Source organism: Acomys russatus, chromosome 32, assembly GCF_903995435.1.
Source record: "Acomys russatus chromosome 32, mAcoRus1.1, whole genome shotgun sequence".
Classification (NCBI taxonomy): Eukaryota; Metazoa; Chordata; class Mammalia; order Rodentia; family Muridae; genus Acomys; species Acomys russatus.
This window is the reverse complement of record NC_067168.1, coordinates 45,862,591-45,877,372: the sequence shown is the minus strand read 5'-3', so window position 1 is coordinate 45,877,372 and position 14,782 is coordinate 45,862,591. Positions and strand designations below refer to the sequence as shown.

General features: G+C 52.2%; 1 protein-coding gene across 2 annotated transcripts in view; it reads right to left on the bottom strand.

Moving 5' to 3' along the window:
- Myrip (myosin VIIA and Rab interacting protein) overlaps positions 1–14,782 on the bottom strand; it is a 171,478-nt gene that overhangs the window by 37,989 nt on the left and 118,707 nt on the right. For both annotated transcript variants that reach the window (XM_051140189.1, XM_051140188.1), the window contains exons 6-10: positions 14,301–14,398; positions 14,049–14,129; positions 11,697–11,843; positions 8,685–8,838; positions 3,520–4,145 (exon numbers count right to left, since the gene is read on the bottom strand). In XM_051140189.1, coding sequence (XP_050996146.1) covers positions 3,520–4,145; positions 8,685–8,838; positions 11,697–11,843; positions 14,049–14,129; positions 14,301–14,398 — 1,106 coding nt within the window. The remainder of the gene's footprint in view (positions 1–3,519; positions 4,146–8,684; positions 8,839–11,696; positions 11,844–14,048; positions 14,130–14,300; positions 14,399–14,782) is intronic.

Genomic DNA, 14,782 nt, shown 5'->3' with positions numbered 1-14,782 from the left:
AAAGCTAGCTCTTACTTCACACCCAGAAAAATAAAGCCTATGTGGGTCAAACAGATCGATGGAGAATACAAGCCTGCTTGAGAATTTATGGCATGAAATAATAAAATGATAGAAGAGACAATTAGCAGGGTCTCGTGTAGCCCAGGCTGGCCTTGAACTCAACTCACGACGTCCTTGAAGATGACCCTGCCCTCCTGACCCTCCTGCCTCTACTTACCAAGTGCTGGTATTGCAGGAGTGTGCCACTGTGCCTGGTTTATGCGGTTCTGGGGATTGAACCAAGTTCCTTACTCGAGCAAGGCTAAGATTCTGCCAGCTGAGCCACACACCCATCTCCAACGACATTGTTACTGAGAAAAAAATGTATATGTAAAATGTACTTAGGCCGGGTGTACAGGCACACACCTTTAAACTCAGCGTTTGGGAGGCAGAGGCAGGAGGATCGGTGTGATTTTGAAGCCAGCCTGGTCTACATAGTGAGTTCTAGGCCAGCCAAGGCTACACATTGTGACTCTGTCTCAAAATACCAAAAATAAAAGATACATATTGGAGTAAGATGACAGGTAAAACATAAATGCACTTTTTACAGAAGAAAAACTGATCACTTTTAAAGTTAGGGGAAGAAACAATCTCAGTGGAAACCACGTAAGTGTTAACCAAAAAGTTTTTTCTTTCTCAAACAGAGTTGACAGAAACTGAACAGACTGACAATGACACTGTGCAAAACACACCCGTACACTGTCATGCTATCTAAATAGCTATGAGGTCTGAGAGCTTAATTTGACAACTCTTTAAAATGTGCATGGCGACACTCTGTGGGCCTGTCTGCAGCCTGGAAGCATGGACCAAATCTTTAAATGGCTGTCACTTTGTGGTTAAGGATGAACCAATGGCGTCCCTAGTGGGGTTTGGAAGCCACCTGGCCTCCTAGAAAGAGTTTGTCATCAGCACCATTGCTTAGAGTCGTCTGTGACTGGCAGGAGGTGTTGACACAGAGAAGACAGCATTTGGGGACTGCAGAGGTGTGCAGCTATTGCGAGCACTTCCTGCTCGTGAAGAGGACATGAGTCTGGTTCCTGACACCCACACCAGGCCACTGCATTCACACGTACAAAACCACACACCTACCTAATTAAGTATGATAATTAAGGAAAAAAACCTTTCCAAAGACTAACTTTAATGTGTTTATTGCTGTTTTTAAGTTGTATATATGTGCATGTATGTGTGTATATGTGTGTGTGTGTGTGTGTATGTGTGTGTCTGGAATTTTCTATGTAGCTAGGCTCTCTATGTAGCAAGCCCCAGTGGCAACTTGTCTCTTCCCCTCAGCACACCACAAGACTGCAAGCCTGCATCACTGTGCCTGGGTTTTTACATGTGTCTGGAGGTGACACTCAGGCCGTGCGCTTGCAGGGGAAGAGCTTTACCAAGCAAGCCATCTCCCCAGCGCCTGGTTTAAACTTCTACAGACAGTGTCTTCCTTACTGCTTGCGTTCTGCGTGGGCTGATCCCTGCTCTTGGTATGTTATCTTTCTGTATCAGGCATGGTTGGGAGTTAGATCATCATGGAAGAAGATAGACAAACAGCATGATGCCAAAGACAGACAGTTTTATGTCAACTTGACACAAGCTGACGTCATTTGAAATCAGGGCAGCTGGATTGACAAAAACAACTCCATAAGGAGTTGCCTAATTAGTGACTGAGGGGAGAGGGCCCAGCTCAGGGAAGGTGAGGCCATCACTGGCCCTAATGGTCCTGGGTTCTACAGGAAAGCAGGCTGGACAAGCCGTGAGGAGCAAGCCCGTGAGCAGCACCCCTCCATGGCCTCTGCACTAGCTCCTGCCTCCAGGTGCCTGCCCTGTTTGAGCTCCCGTCCTGACTTCCTTTGGTGATGGACTATGGTGTGGAAGTGTAGGCTGAATAAACCCTTTCTTTGCCAGGTTGCTTTGGTCATGGTGTTTCATCACGGCAATAGAAACCCTAACTAAGAAAATGGCCTCACATAAAACACACCTTCAGACATTTTTGAGAGAAAACATTGAGTTAGATTTTACTTAATTTAATTTTTAATTTACGTTTATGTGTGTGACTATTTGTCTTTATGTGTACCGTGTGTACGCAGGGGCCCTTGGCGCCCAGAAAGAGGGTGTCAGATGCTCCAGAACTGGATTTACAGGCGCCTGAGAACTGTCCTATGAAAGGAAACTGAAGGTTGGAACAGCCCTGGCAGTGTAGCAGTACCCCCACCTAGTGGTGATCAAGTGGTACTGCTATTTGCTCGAGGTCCCTCCCCGGCAGGTAGACAGAGAGGGTCCCTGCACTTCTGGGTGGCCTCTGCTGACTCCCTACCTGTCAGCGTGGCACAGGCTGGAGCCTTCTGGGAAGAGAGACTGTCAACTGAGAAATCGCCCCTTTAGATTGGCCCGTGGGGAAGGCTATGAGAAACCCCTCCTTTAGACTGGCCCGTGGGGAAGGCTATGGTGCTTTTTTTTTGTTTTTTGTTTTGTTTGTTTTTGATTATTGTCTCCCCCCCCCCCTTTATTTGCCAAGTTGCTTTTGGCCATGGCGTTTCATCACAGTAGCAGAAACACCAACTAAGACAGGTGCTTCTCAAATCCCAATGCCTGAACTTGAGCTTGAAGCCACTTTGTAGTAAATGCAAAGCTTCGGGTACCCCGTTTTGAATCATGCACTGATCACGAATGTTCCTTGGCTATACATCCTAAATCTTAAAAATTTAAATTTAAAAATGTTTTTCCTTACTTAAAAAAGTAATAATTAACGTGTGTGTGTGTGTGTGTGTGTGTGTGTGTGTGTGTGTGTAGGCACATGTGTGTGTGTGTGTGAGTGCATGTGAACATGTAGAGGCCAGAGACACAGATGCCATCCCTCAGATGCTAATCCACCTTGTTTTTGAGACAGGGTCTCTCACTGGCCTGGGGCTAACTAAGTAGGCGAGGGTGGTCAGGTGGTACCTGCACGGGGTCTCCAGTCTCTCTCCCCGCCCCACACTGGGACAGCAAGTGTGTGCTGCCACGCTTGGCTTTTTATGTAGGTGGGACTGAAGCTTACACAGCAAGCCCTTCACCAACACAGCCGTCCCCCTGCCCCGCCCTGCCTCTCTCCTGTGGTCCCTTTCTCTTTCTTCCTGTCCACCATGAACTGAAGACCACCTCCTCCCCACCCCGCCTCCTGTCCCTGCCATCAGTATGCTCTGCTCATGCACAGGAGACACAGTGCCTGTAAACAGAAGCCTCTAGAAACGTGAGCCCAAGTGAAGACTCCTAGCATGTGCCTTGTCAGTCTTTGTTCACAGTGACAAGACAGTCGCCTAATACAAGGACACGGAGCCACAGAGGGTTTGATGTGACATGGCTCCGGTCACTCGGCTGCTTGGCAGCAACAACCAATAGAATCTTAGACAGCGGAGCCCAAACCCAGGCTCTCTACGGCACTCTATGTGGAGAGGGGTCACCGTACTTTCAGGGCGTGCGCATGCGCAGGTGAACTTTCCTTACCTGAGGTGTGTGGGGAGCCTGTGGATGGGCACCAGGCGAAGGCAGCCTCCGGGTTGGCTCCTCTGGGCCCACTCGGGCCCTCCTCCATCTCCTGGCCCGGCGGTCTGCGGCGGGGAGGGCCTCCTCTTGGTCACTACTGTCGGAAGTCTCTCCGCTGGCTGCCTCAGGGTTGAAATTGACATCCACCTTCCCCTGGTGGCGCGTTTTCTCTGCTGTGGAGTTCTTGGGGGCCTTCCTCTGCAGCCAGGACAGCCTAGCCCGGCGTCCGGCCTCCCGAGATGAGCTGGTGGAGGAGGTCTCCGAATCGGAACACATGGCCTCAGGGTTGGAGGGAGAGGTGGCTAAGGGACCTTGGCCGGAACTCTGAGCCTGTGCAGGCTGAGCCTGGAGCTGCTTTGGCCTGCTCTGGGATGCTGGGCACAGCTTACTCAAGGCCTCACTATAATCAAAGTCTTCCTCACTGTCGGAACCTATCTCATCATAGGCAGATGTCACACTGGACGCCACCTCCAGGGCCTGAAAGGTCCCACTCTTCGGTTTGGCCAGCAGGCGGGTTGGGGGCCGTGTACCATCATCCTTTAGGGCCATCCAGTTACCGTCGGGGCTCTGCAGAACTGGGACCAGATCTGTGGGGCAGAGACAGACACCAGAAGGCCCCGTTATCACTATAGGAGCAAGCTGGGCGATATATGACACCTCCCATGACTGGCTTCCTGTGAGACCTGTGTGTCCTGTGTGTGTCCCCACAGTGCACACAACTCACAGGTGGTTGGTTACACCATACATGGGCATCATCAACAGGCTCAGGGGACACCGTGGAAGAGGAAGCAGAAAGACTGTAAGAGATGGAAGATGGTGAAACGCTGACGTCTGGACACAGCAACGCTGTTGCGCGCGCGCGCGCACACACACACACACACACATACACACACACACACACACACACATATATATGTATATATATAATTCTTTTAAAGTAAAAATATTATGCCTGGGGCCTCACAGATGGAGTAAAGCTGGGAGGCATGGTCCCTTCCAGGCCTCCTGAGAGCTGCCCCACGCTGGTCCAAGGCTGGTAGAAGGGAAGGGACTGAACAGCAGCAGCCAGACAGAGCCCTTGTTCTCCCGCCCTGGCCATGGGTTTGTCTCCTGGACCCTTAGTCTCTCTTCACCGATGAGGGACTGTTCACCTCCTATTCTGGCCTGAGTGTGTTCACAGACGTCTCTCCCAACAGCCTCCACACCCACGCACATCTGTCACTCCTGCGACCTAGGGTGCACACTGGGTTCTGGTGAGGGCCTGAGCAGAATGTGACTGGCATCCCGGGTTTCAGAGGCAGGAGTGAAAACAAAGCAGGGGTCGGAGAGGCGGTTCTCCCTCTTTCCAATGTCAAGGTGGCCCCAGGACAACCTGGGGGAAAACACAAGGGGGGCCGGAGCCCTCCTGAGCTGGCACCAATGACCCAGATGGCTCTCATCCGGACTCAAGTCACCTGGGAGGCCTGAGGGCTGGGCCTCAAGGCTTCAACCTCGTGCCGGCACATGGGGGTTGGAGGGAAAGGCCTACTGCTGGATGCCCCAGAGTTCCTCAGGGACAGCAGTTACCAGGAGAGGATGTTTCCCACCAAAGGTGGCAGAGAAGGCTAAGAGCTTTGGAAGGAACCGTTCTGTACCTTGGACCTGGACGTTAGCTTCTGGACCAGGAGCCTATGGGGCTACGGCTCTGTGCAAGACCTTGAGACCGGGTTCCCCCTGCTTGACACAAATGGTACAGGCTCTCTGTCAGCCTGCTGCTGCTCCATGGTATGGTGGTCTCCAGCCTTTGCCTGCCCGTTGCAGAACTCCAGCCTGGAGGAACGCAGGTGCTGGTGGGATGTGTGTGTTCAATCCAGTGACCCAGTTCCACACTAGCTGCCTACTGTAACCCACCCTGGCGGAACACTGGGTTCTCTTTCTTCTGAGAGTCAGCCACTCAGGCTGACAGGAAATGGTGAATGGGGGCCCTTCCAGCCGTCTCAGGTGCCTGGCACTCCTTTGGCAGCTCATCTCCTCACATCCTGTCCTGAAGCTCCAGCCACTCCTTAACCCTCTCACCTCCAAGCCCTCTGTTCCCAGGGCTGGTGCTCACCCCTGACCTTCCTGGCTGCCTTCCCATCACCGCCTTGTGTTCTGACTGACCACGCATGTAGCTTGGCAGCCTCCAGACGACAAGGCCCCCGAGGCAGGACCTGGAGCCCAGCCTTCGGCTTGTCCAAGAAGCAAATTAGCCTCCTCTGCCCAGGGGGGCAGGTTTCATGGTGGGAAGAACAGAGGTCTCCAAGGCCTGGGCGTGGGGGCCTGGAAGCCATTCCTCGGCTGTAGGATTCTCAGATCCAGCTATTGGAGGAAAATGGCAGCTAGAAGCTTCCTGAGTTGTCATGAGGATGAGAGCAGGAACGTGCTTGTAAGGTTGGTACAATGCTTGCTCGGAGCAGAAGGTGTGTGTGTGTGTGTGTGTGTGTGCGCGTGTGTGTGTGTGTGCGTGTGTGTGTGTGTGTGTGTGTGTGTGTGTGTGTGTGTGCGCGCGCGCGCATGCACATGTGCGTGCAGGTGCAGGCGCAGGCTCAGGCGTGCATGTGGAGTCCTACAGTTGGTGTTGGGACTCCTACCCTGCTCTTCTTCCGTATTCTTTGAGTCAGGGTCTCTCCAGAGCTCACTGATAAGCTGGTCTCCCTAGTCGGCTTGCTCTGAGGACCGTACCTCTGCCTCCTGAGCTGGAATTACAGGCAGCAGCCACGCTCACTGGGCATTGACAAGGAACTAAACTCTGGTCCTCACGTTTGTGCGGCAAGCTCTCTAACTGTCTCCCAGTCTTCTACCTCAGTTTCCCAGACAGACTCTCCCACTGAAGCTGGGTCTTACCAGTTCAGCTCAGCTGGCTGGTCAGAAACTCCAGGGACAATCCTACATCCTTAAACAATTATTATTTATTTTTAACTTATGCATATATGTGTCTGTGGCCACATAAGTTTATTTACAGGAACCTGTGGAGGTTGGGGTGTGTGGAATCTACTGGAGCTGGAGTTACAAGCAGTTGTGACATGTGTGCTGGGGACAAAAGCCAGGTGCTCTGCAAGAATAGTCAACACTGAGCCACTTCTCCAGCCCCATGCCTGATTTTTTTTTTTCTTTTTAAACGTGGGATCTGGGGAATCGAACTCAGGACCTCATGCTTGCACAGTAAATATTTTTATCATCAGAGCCATTCCCAGCCCAAGATGGATTCTCAGTGTGAACAGGGCTACTGCAGTGATGGGAAAATCCAAGAACCTGGGGCTTGGAGCTGGAGAGATGGCTCAGTGGTTAAGAGCAATCACTGGCTATGCTTGTAGAGGACCCAAGTTCAAGTCCTGGTACCTACGCTGTGGTTCACAATAGCCTGTGGTTCCAGTTCTGGGGGATCTGATGCCCTCTTCTGGCATCTATGAGAACTGCATGCACGTGCGCGTACACACAGAACACCAAGATAACAAGAAAATAATATTAGAGAAAGAATTTAAAGGGGGCTGGGGGGCCAGGCAGATCCAGGGATGAACCCTAGATACAAGGTTACTACCCTCAGATAAGGGGGTACCCTAGCCAGTTTCCTGGTCTGTCTGTGGGGTTAGAGGGAGGCTCCGCTGCTGTCATATGGCACGGACTATGAAGCTGACGAAGCACTCTCAGCTTTTCTCTCCATTTATTGAGTTGGATTATAGAAATGGACATAACGCCAGGTCATGGACCAACACCTACCTACTCCATAGCGACACACAGAGAAAGCAGGTGTGCGTGTTGCAGCCGTCACTCAGTGTTGCATGTGCCCCTCTGTGCAGCAAAGGGACTCGGACAGAGTGGTCCCCACCCCCGAGACTGCCAACAGTGCTGCCCTGACACTCCACAGGACCCCTCAGCCAGGTAAGGGCAACACTGCCTTTCCCTGTAGCAGACCCCGAGTCCTCCACCCACAGCTGCAGCCTGTCAGACACTCCATCTGTACTTCAGCCGTACTTCACTTGAATCGTAACCTAGGTACAAGACCCTTGGAGTGCCTGGGAATTGCTCGTTGCTAGGAGCACAGTCCCACTAATAACTGGGGAGACTGTGCGCTAATTACCTACCCCCGTGCCTGACTGACAGGTAACTCTTCTACATGAGCTCAAGGGCTCCCCAGCCAGTAACCCCCAGATATGCACCTGGATTATTAGTCGTCTATGCTCACCTGTCCTTCCTTATCTCATGTCCTTGTGCGTTTCCTGGGCTCAGATCCCAAATAGTCCCATAAGGCCCCAGGTCCCCACACTAGACTCTGCCTGGGTTGAAGCCAGTGTCACTCAGAAGATGGACAGACACTTAACACTTCTGAGTCTTCCCACTCGAGATTTTGCTCATAGGATGTTGGTTAGTTATAGAAGGAAGATGGTAGCTGGCCTTAAAAAGTTTATTTCTAGGGTGGCCACTTTGTGGTTAAGTGTTTTTACTATTCAAGAACGGGATCTGGGTCTGATCTGTATCACAGGTTGTGGACACCTGCTTCACATGACAACATATGGGTCCATGCTCTGCTGTATGTACGTGTTTACTAGGTGAGGAACAAACCTGCACTGAGGGGCATGAGAGTCCCCAACTGTAGGGCTTCTTGGCCCCTGGTTTCTAATTACATTGCCACAATTGCTGTGTGAGAATTTAGGAAAAGTATCCGAGATAAATTCAACCTCTTCATTTCAATAGACTATGTAAGATGTTAATGTGGTTCCATCCCCTAAGAGAGAGGCAGAGCATTCTAGAAGCAAGCAGGAAGAACACAGGTGCAAGCAAACCATAGTGACCTCCTGAGATGTGGTGGGATAGACAACTGCCTATCAGAGACGCTTTCACAGCCACACGCACACTTTATGGGAGGAAGAGCCGAATGGCCCTGTGGTGGTTGGCAAGACTCCAAACAGCACTTGGGGACACCACTTGGAGCCAGGCAGTGGTGGGTGGTGCACACTATAATCTCAGCATTTAGAAGTGGAGGCAGAAAGAGCGGATGTTTAACGCCATCCTTGACCACACAGGAGTAGGGGCCAGCTCATGATCTGGCCTCCGTGAGGCCTTGTCTCAACAAAACAACAAAACAAAACAAACAACAAAAAGCCCATTACTTGTCCCATCCAGTCCATCCATGCTCCTCCAGCTGGGCAGAGCAGACCCCTTGAGCAGACGCTGACCGCGGTCCCTGGGCTGCCTTGGTGCGGCCTCCACTGGACAGGTCTTCAGAGTGTCTTCCGAAGTGAAGGAGAATGCAGACTGAGACCGCTGTGGGGAGAGGGACGCATGAGCTTTAAGCACTGCCCAGGATGAGAGCCTTCAGCTCAGCGGGGAACGTGGTCCAGCAGAAGGCACTGCACAGTGAGGCTGTTCCCCTCAGCAAGGCTCAGGACAGCACAGGTGTTTGTTTTGAGCACTTGCTAGGCTTATGTGAAAGGGCATTCCACATAGCCACTTTCTGAGAAGAAGTTGGGATCCCCGCCTGGTTGCTGTGACACCCCCACATTCTCCTCTCCCTTTTTGCCTCTCCTACCACAGAGCAAAGGAGACACAGGGTGTTCTCAGAGATACGGAAGTGAGTGCGTCACCATCAGGAGCTGAACACGGGAGTCCCTGTCCCAGGGCTGGGATGTCATTTCTGCCACAGCCTTGGCAGATAACCTTTTGCTCTGTGCTCACACTGCATGTCAAGCTAAAGTGGCAGCTTCAAAACAGTGTCCTCGGGCTGGGGAGATGGCGGCCCAGTCAGAGAAGTGCTTGCTTAGTAAGCACGAAAACCCACGCCTCCCCCCAAATCACATAAAATCCAGGTGTGGCCATGTGTGGTGGTGCACAACTTTTATCCCAGTACTAGGAAACAGAGATGGGCAGTCCAGGGTCTGGCTGGCCAGTGGCCAGCAAGACCAGCCAAACCTGGTGAGCAGCAGGCTAGTAAAAGACCATGTCTCAGAAAACAAAGTGAACAACTTCTGAGGAATGACTCCTGAGGCAGTCCTCTGAGGCACACACACATGCACACACTCACGCATCTAAACACAGGCTTACACCTGAGCGTGCGCACGCGCGCGCACACACACACACACAAGCACACGCACAAATGTCTCAGATAGAACAGACGCTCAGCAAGGTGTGCTGGGGTGATGGTGCTGAAGCACATGGGTGGGTTTTGGGAGGGGTGGTGCTCTCAGCGACCTTGGCCACACAGGACTCCTAGCCTGGGAAATAGCCCCAGACCCAGCATGATTAGGTGCTCGCAGATCCGGGACCCATGGCTTACTGCTTAGGATGTGGCACAAGCCAGTGTGGGCTCAGAAGGGTCACAGGAAATCCTAGTCCTCCCCAAGAAGACCTGGGGCCATGTAAGAAGAAGACAGGCTTGGAAGTGGGTAACAGGGGCACCCATTCTGCACCTCAAGGTCCTACTTATAGGGGAGTTAATAGCCACACATCACATGGCATGCAGTCACTCTTTGATGCCAGGATTTAGGAGGTGCCATCCCCGTGGCACTCAACAACATAGGGTAGGGCATTTTGCTAAATCCTCAACAGAAAGCAGGATGTCTCAGTTGTTGCAATAAAAACTGCTTCCAGCAGGTGGCGCTGGAGCAATGTCTTTGCTCACCACCTTTGGGGGCTAGTTTGCCCACCAGAATGTTGGGACCGATTCAGTAGTTGGCCTTCTCACTTCTTTGATTCATTCTTTCCCACTCATGGTCTCTGCTTTTTCCCTCACTTTGTTTTTGTGGTTTGCTTTTGGTTTTGGTTTTGGTTTTTCAAGACAGGGTTTCTTGGCTGTCCTGGACTCACTTTGTAGACCAGACAGGCCTCGAACTCACAGCGATCCGCCTGCCTCTGCCTCCGGAGTGCTGGGATTAAAGGCGTGCGCCACCACCGCCTGGCTCCCCACTTCATTTTTTTTTTTTTTAAGATTTATTTATTTATTATTATGTATATAGTGCTCAGCCGTCATGTACACCTGCAGACCAGAAGAGGGCATAAGATCACATTATAGATGATTGTGTGGCATCAGATCTCATTATAGATGGCTGTGAGCCACCATGTGGTTGCTGGGAATTGAACTTAGGACCCCTGGAAGAGCAGTCAGTGCTCTTAACCTCTGAGCCATCTCTCCAGCCCGAAAGAATTTTTTAATTAATTAATTAATTTTTGGTTTCTCTGTGTAGCCTTAGCTGTCCTGCACTCATTTTGTAGACCAGGCCTGCCTCTGCCTCCTGAGTGCTTGGATTAAAGGTGTGCGCCATGGTGCCCGCCGCCCTCCGCCCCCCCCCCCCCACCGCTTCTTACCTATACAAGGATCTATGGGAGAAGCAAGTGTGGGCACAACTGGAGAAACTAGGTTCGAGAGAGCTGGGAGGCCCTGGGCACACAGCTCAAGGATGCTCATGCTACTGAGACTGAGGAGACTGAGGGATGTGAGGCTTTACACAAGCACTTGACTCTGTAGGCAGCAGCTAACGAGTGGTCAAAGTCAGCTCCTCCTGCAACCTGGGAACAGAGGGGGCTTTTGACTACCCAAAGGCTCTGCACTGGTGTGAGCAAGTAGGGCCTCTGTGAGCTGGGAAAGGTGGCTCTGTTGGTAAGGAGGTTGCCTTGCAAGTACAAAGACCTGAGTTCAATTCCCAGAAGCCGTAGTTAACAGCTGGACATAGTGAGGCAATACTTATGATCCTAGCACTGGTAAGGTGGAGACGGCAGGGTCTCTGGGGCTGACAGACCAGAGGGAGACCCCATCTCAAAAGATCAAGGTTGACTGTGCTTGACACCTGAGGTTGACCTCTGACTTCCACATGTACACCTGCACACAGGCACACACACACACACACACACACACACACACACACACACACACACACGCAGCCTATGACATCTCCTCATTTTCTCCTAAGTTGGTCTCAATGGAGAAGCTGCCCAGCAGCCTGCACTTTCTCTCAGCTTCTCACTCTCCCCTGTACCTTACCTGCTCCTCTTCACACCCCTGCTGTCCTCAGGGACCCAGAGAACACACTCACACTCAACTGTGGATGGTGAAACGGGCCCTCTCCTTTTCTGTGGGAGAATGGCTCTGACTCACAGGTCAGGTGGGGTGGCAGTGCCACAGGACTCACCCAGAGCTTGGCACGTGCTCCCTGTCGTCCTGGAGGGGCTGTGGTCCCCTCGTCCTTTGCCTTTGCACTGCCACTCTGGGGCCGTGGCCACTCTGGTTCCTCTTCCTCTGCTTGCGGCTCGGCTTTGCTCTTCTGCTTTCTTATAATCTGGGGAGATGAGGACACGTTCTGGCGGGGTCGCCTCTGGGATGTCTCTGCAGCCACCCAGAGCTTAGCTCCAACACTTCGGATCTACCTTGAGTTCGAATGACACACACAGCCTCGGCGACCTACAGCTCCTGTTGCTGACAACTGCAGCCACCCTTCGCCATCTGCAGGGGACTGGCTCTGAGAACCAACCTCCCTTGCAGACACCCCTGGGCAAAGTTCTTGCTGAGAAAGCATTAGGATCTGAGTTTGATCCCCAGAACCCTTGTAAAAAAAAAAAAAAAACTTGAGGAATGATACCCAAGGTGGATAGAACGTGTATTTGCCTAAAGAAACTATACATCTACTTACAGTGCCTGACACGCTGTGCATGTTACTTCAGTAGTTGCTGGGCTTACTGCTTGGGGGAACAATAACAAGAATAAAGTCTGCAGGTTAAGTAAAGACGCAGACGACATGGGCGTCACTATGTGGTACACAAATGAGGTACCAGGAAGGCGACGCTCAGATGACAGCTGTAGGGAGGACTCAGGCTTGGGAGACAGTGGAAGGCCACAGTGCTTAACCTCACATGCTTTTTTTAAAAAAAAATAATTTATTTATTTATTATGTATACAGTGCACATCATATCACATTATAGATGGCTGTGAGCCACCATGTGGTTGCTGGGAATTGAACTCAGGACCTCTGAAAGAGCAGTCAGTGCTCTTAACCACTGAGCCATCTCTCCAGGCCTCACATGCCTTTTTTTTGTCCATGTGGACTCAGCCTACTGCTTGGCACAGCAAGTTCAAGCTGTCCTTTGTGGAACCTTCTGGAATACCCTTTCCTATGTACTTTGGGTCCTTGTGAACTGACCCTGTAGATGGGGAGCCCATAGTCCCGGGGGCCTGACTGTGCTGCCATTCTGTTTTTCACAGCGTCTCTAGGTAAGTAACTATCACTCCACACTGCTGTGGACTCCATGCTGGGGACTACAGAGGCCCCACTTCAGCTGTTGCTCGGAGTAATTCTGAGAAATGCACACTGCACCTCTCCCCATGTGGCAGGTAAGTGCAGGTCCAGAGAGAGCCATGTGTCAGCGAGAGCTGCATAGCACACGGCCCCAGTGCTCCTGGATATAAGTCTTGATTTAAGGGAGCAGCTTGGAACCCCAATGAGTGGCAGAACCTCAGGTCCCCTTTGCCATCATGCACAGCCATGTGCAGTGAGTGGGCCCATTGGAACAGATCCCTCTGGGCCCCTAACGTCTGCAGAGGGGCAGTGGAGAAAACGGCAGAGCCACCAAAACGAATTCTCCATGGGTGTCTGTTTATGTCTGTGTGTTCACACGTGTGTGGAGGCCGGAAGTCAACCTGGGTGTCTTCCTCGATCTCTCTCCACTTTTTTTCCCCCGGGCAGGGTTTCATATTGAGCCTGGATTTTGCCTACTAGGCTAGGCTGGCCTGCCAGTGAGCCACAGGGACCCTACACACATTCTCCTGGGATGAAAAGTGTATGGTACTCAGGGTGTGCAGCATTTTGCCCATGTGGGTGACCTTGCAGCCTTCAGCAGACTTTAGACCACAGAGTCACGAGGAAAAGGACAGCAAAGAATGAAGGTGCCTGCCAAAGTGTAGACGTGGGCCCGGGCAAGGCCTGTCTTCAAGGTGTGTATAGCTGCATTTACCTCCTGGCCTTTGGAACTGCCGAGGACAGTGACAGTCAGGACAACAGGACTCGGCCTGTGCTGTTTTTTCTAACACCCAACACTGGGCTTAAAGGACAGCTCATTCATTTGCTTGGCTCACAGGGCTGCAGCTGAAAAAGTGCAGCCTGTGGACTTATCTAGGTCCTTTGACCCATGACTGCATGAGACCTCTGGGCGTCCTCAGGAGTGAGGACTGTCCCTGATGTGTGTGAATAGGGCTTGGGTCACGGTGACTGAAAACGAAGCCTGAAGTTTTTCAGGGTACCAATAGCCCTCAGTAGGGGGCCTCTACAGGTCTTTGTGCTCATGGGAAATGTACCCCCAAACCCCCCACCTCTGGCCCTGAGTTCTGCCATGGGACTTGCTTTGGCCAAGTACAAATGAGGAGGGCAAGGACAGCAGAGAGGGGACCCACGGCCTCCCTTCTGCTCCAGTGGATGGGTCCATCCCGTGAGCCACTCTCCAGCTCCCCAGAGACCCTGGCCTGGACCTCGTGGCCATTTGAATCGTCCTACCCTCTGCAGGATGGTTGTAGCCAGCTCCTCTGCCAGCTCTTCCTTGTGGTCTCGCAGGTAGCTGGCTTCATTCTGTTTGTCCTGTGGAAGGAAGAGAAGGGAGGGGACGTGGGGGCTCCTTGTCACAGTGGCCTGGCAACAGCAAAGAGGTCACATGTAGCCTTACCCAAGGCTACGGTGAGGTGACCCCTGACCTTGACAGCCAGGATGCTCCCGCCTTCTCGCCTCCCACCACACAGAAGGAGGTCCTACCAGGCTGTCTCCCTGGGACTCTGCTTTGGAAATGGCTTCCTCAATGGCTTCTTCTGCCACCCGCAGAGCCACAGCCAGGGTGTCCATCATGCTGTGTCCTAGGAAGGAACAGGGCACAGAGCAGGTTACAATTGCCCCAGAGGCTACTTTTCCGCTTACAGCCCTTGGAGTTCCAGGACACACTCCAGCTGCTCAGGGAAGGACATGAGCCCACTGTCCCCTCCGCATCCACCTCACTGCTGCCTCCCGCCATCACCCGAAGCCCATGCCCTGTGGTTCTGAGTCTCCTCTCTGCCTTCTGGTCTTATGCTGGGGACCAATAGACAGTAAAGTTTCTCTCTTCATGTTTTCAGGCAGCTTAGGTTCCATCTTGTACACACTCTACCATTGTGATGACATGGGTAGAAATGATTAAGTGTCCCGAAGACACTGGGCTGTGATCATGGCTTAAAGCAAACACTGGGGCCATAAACCAGTGTCTG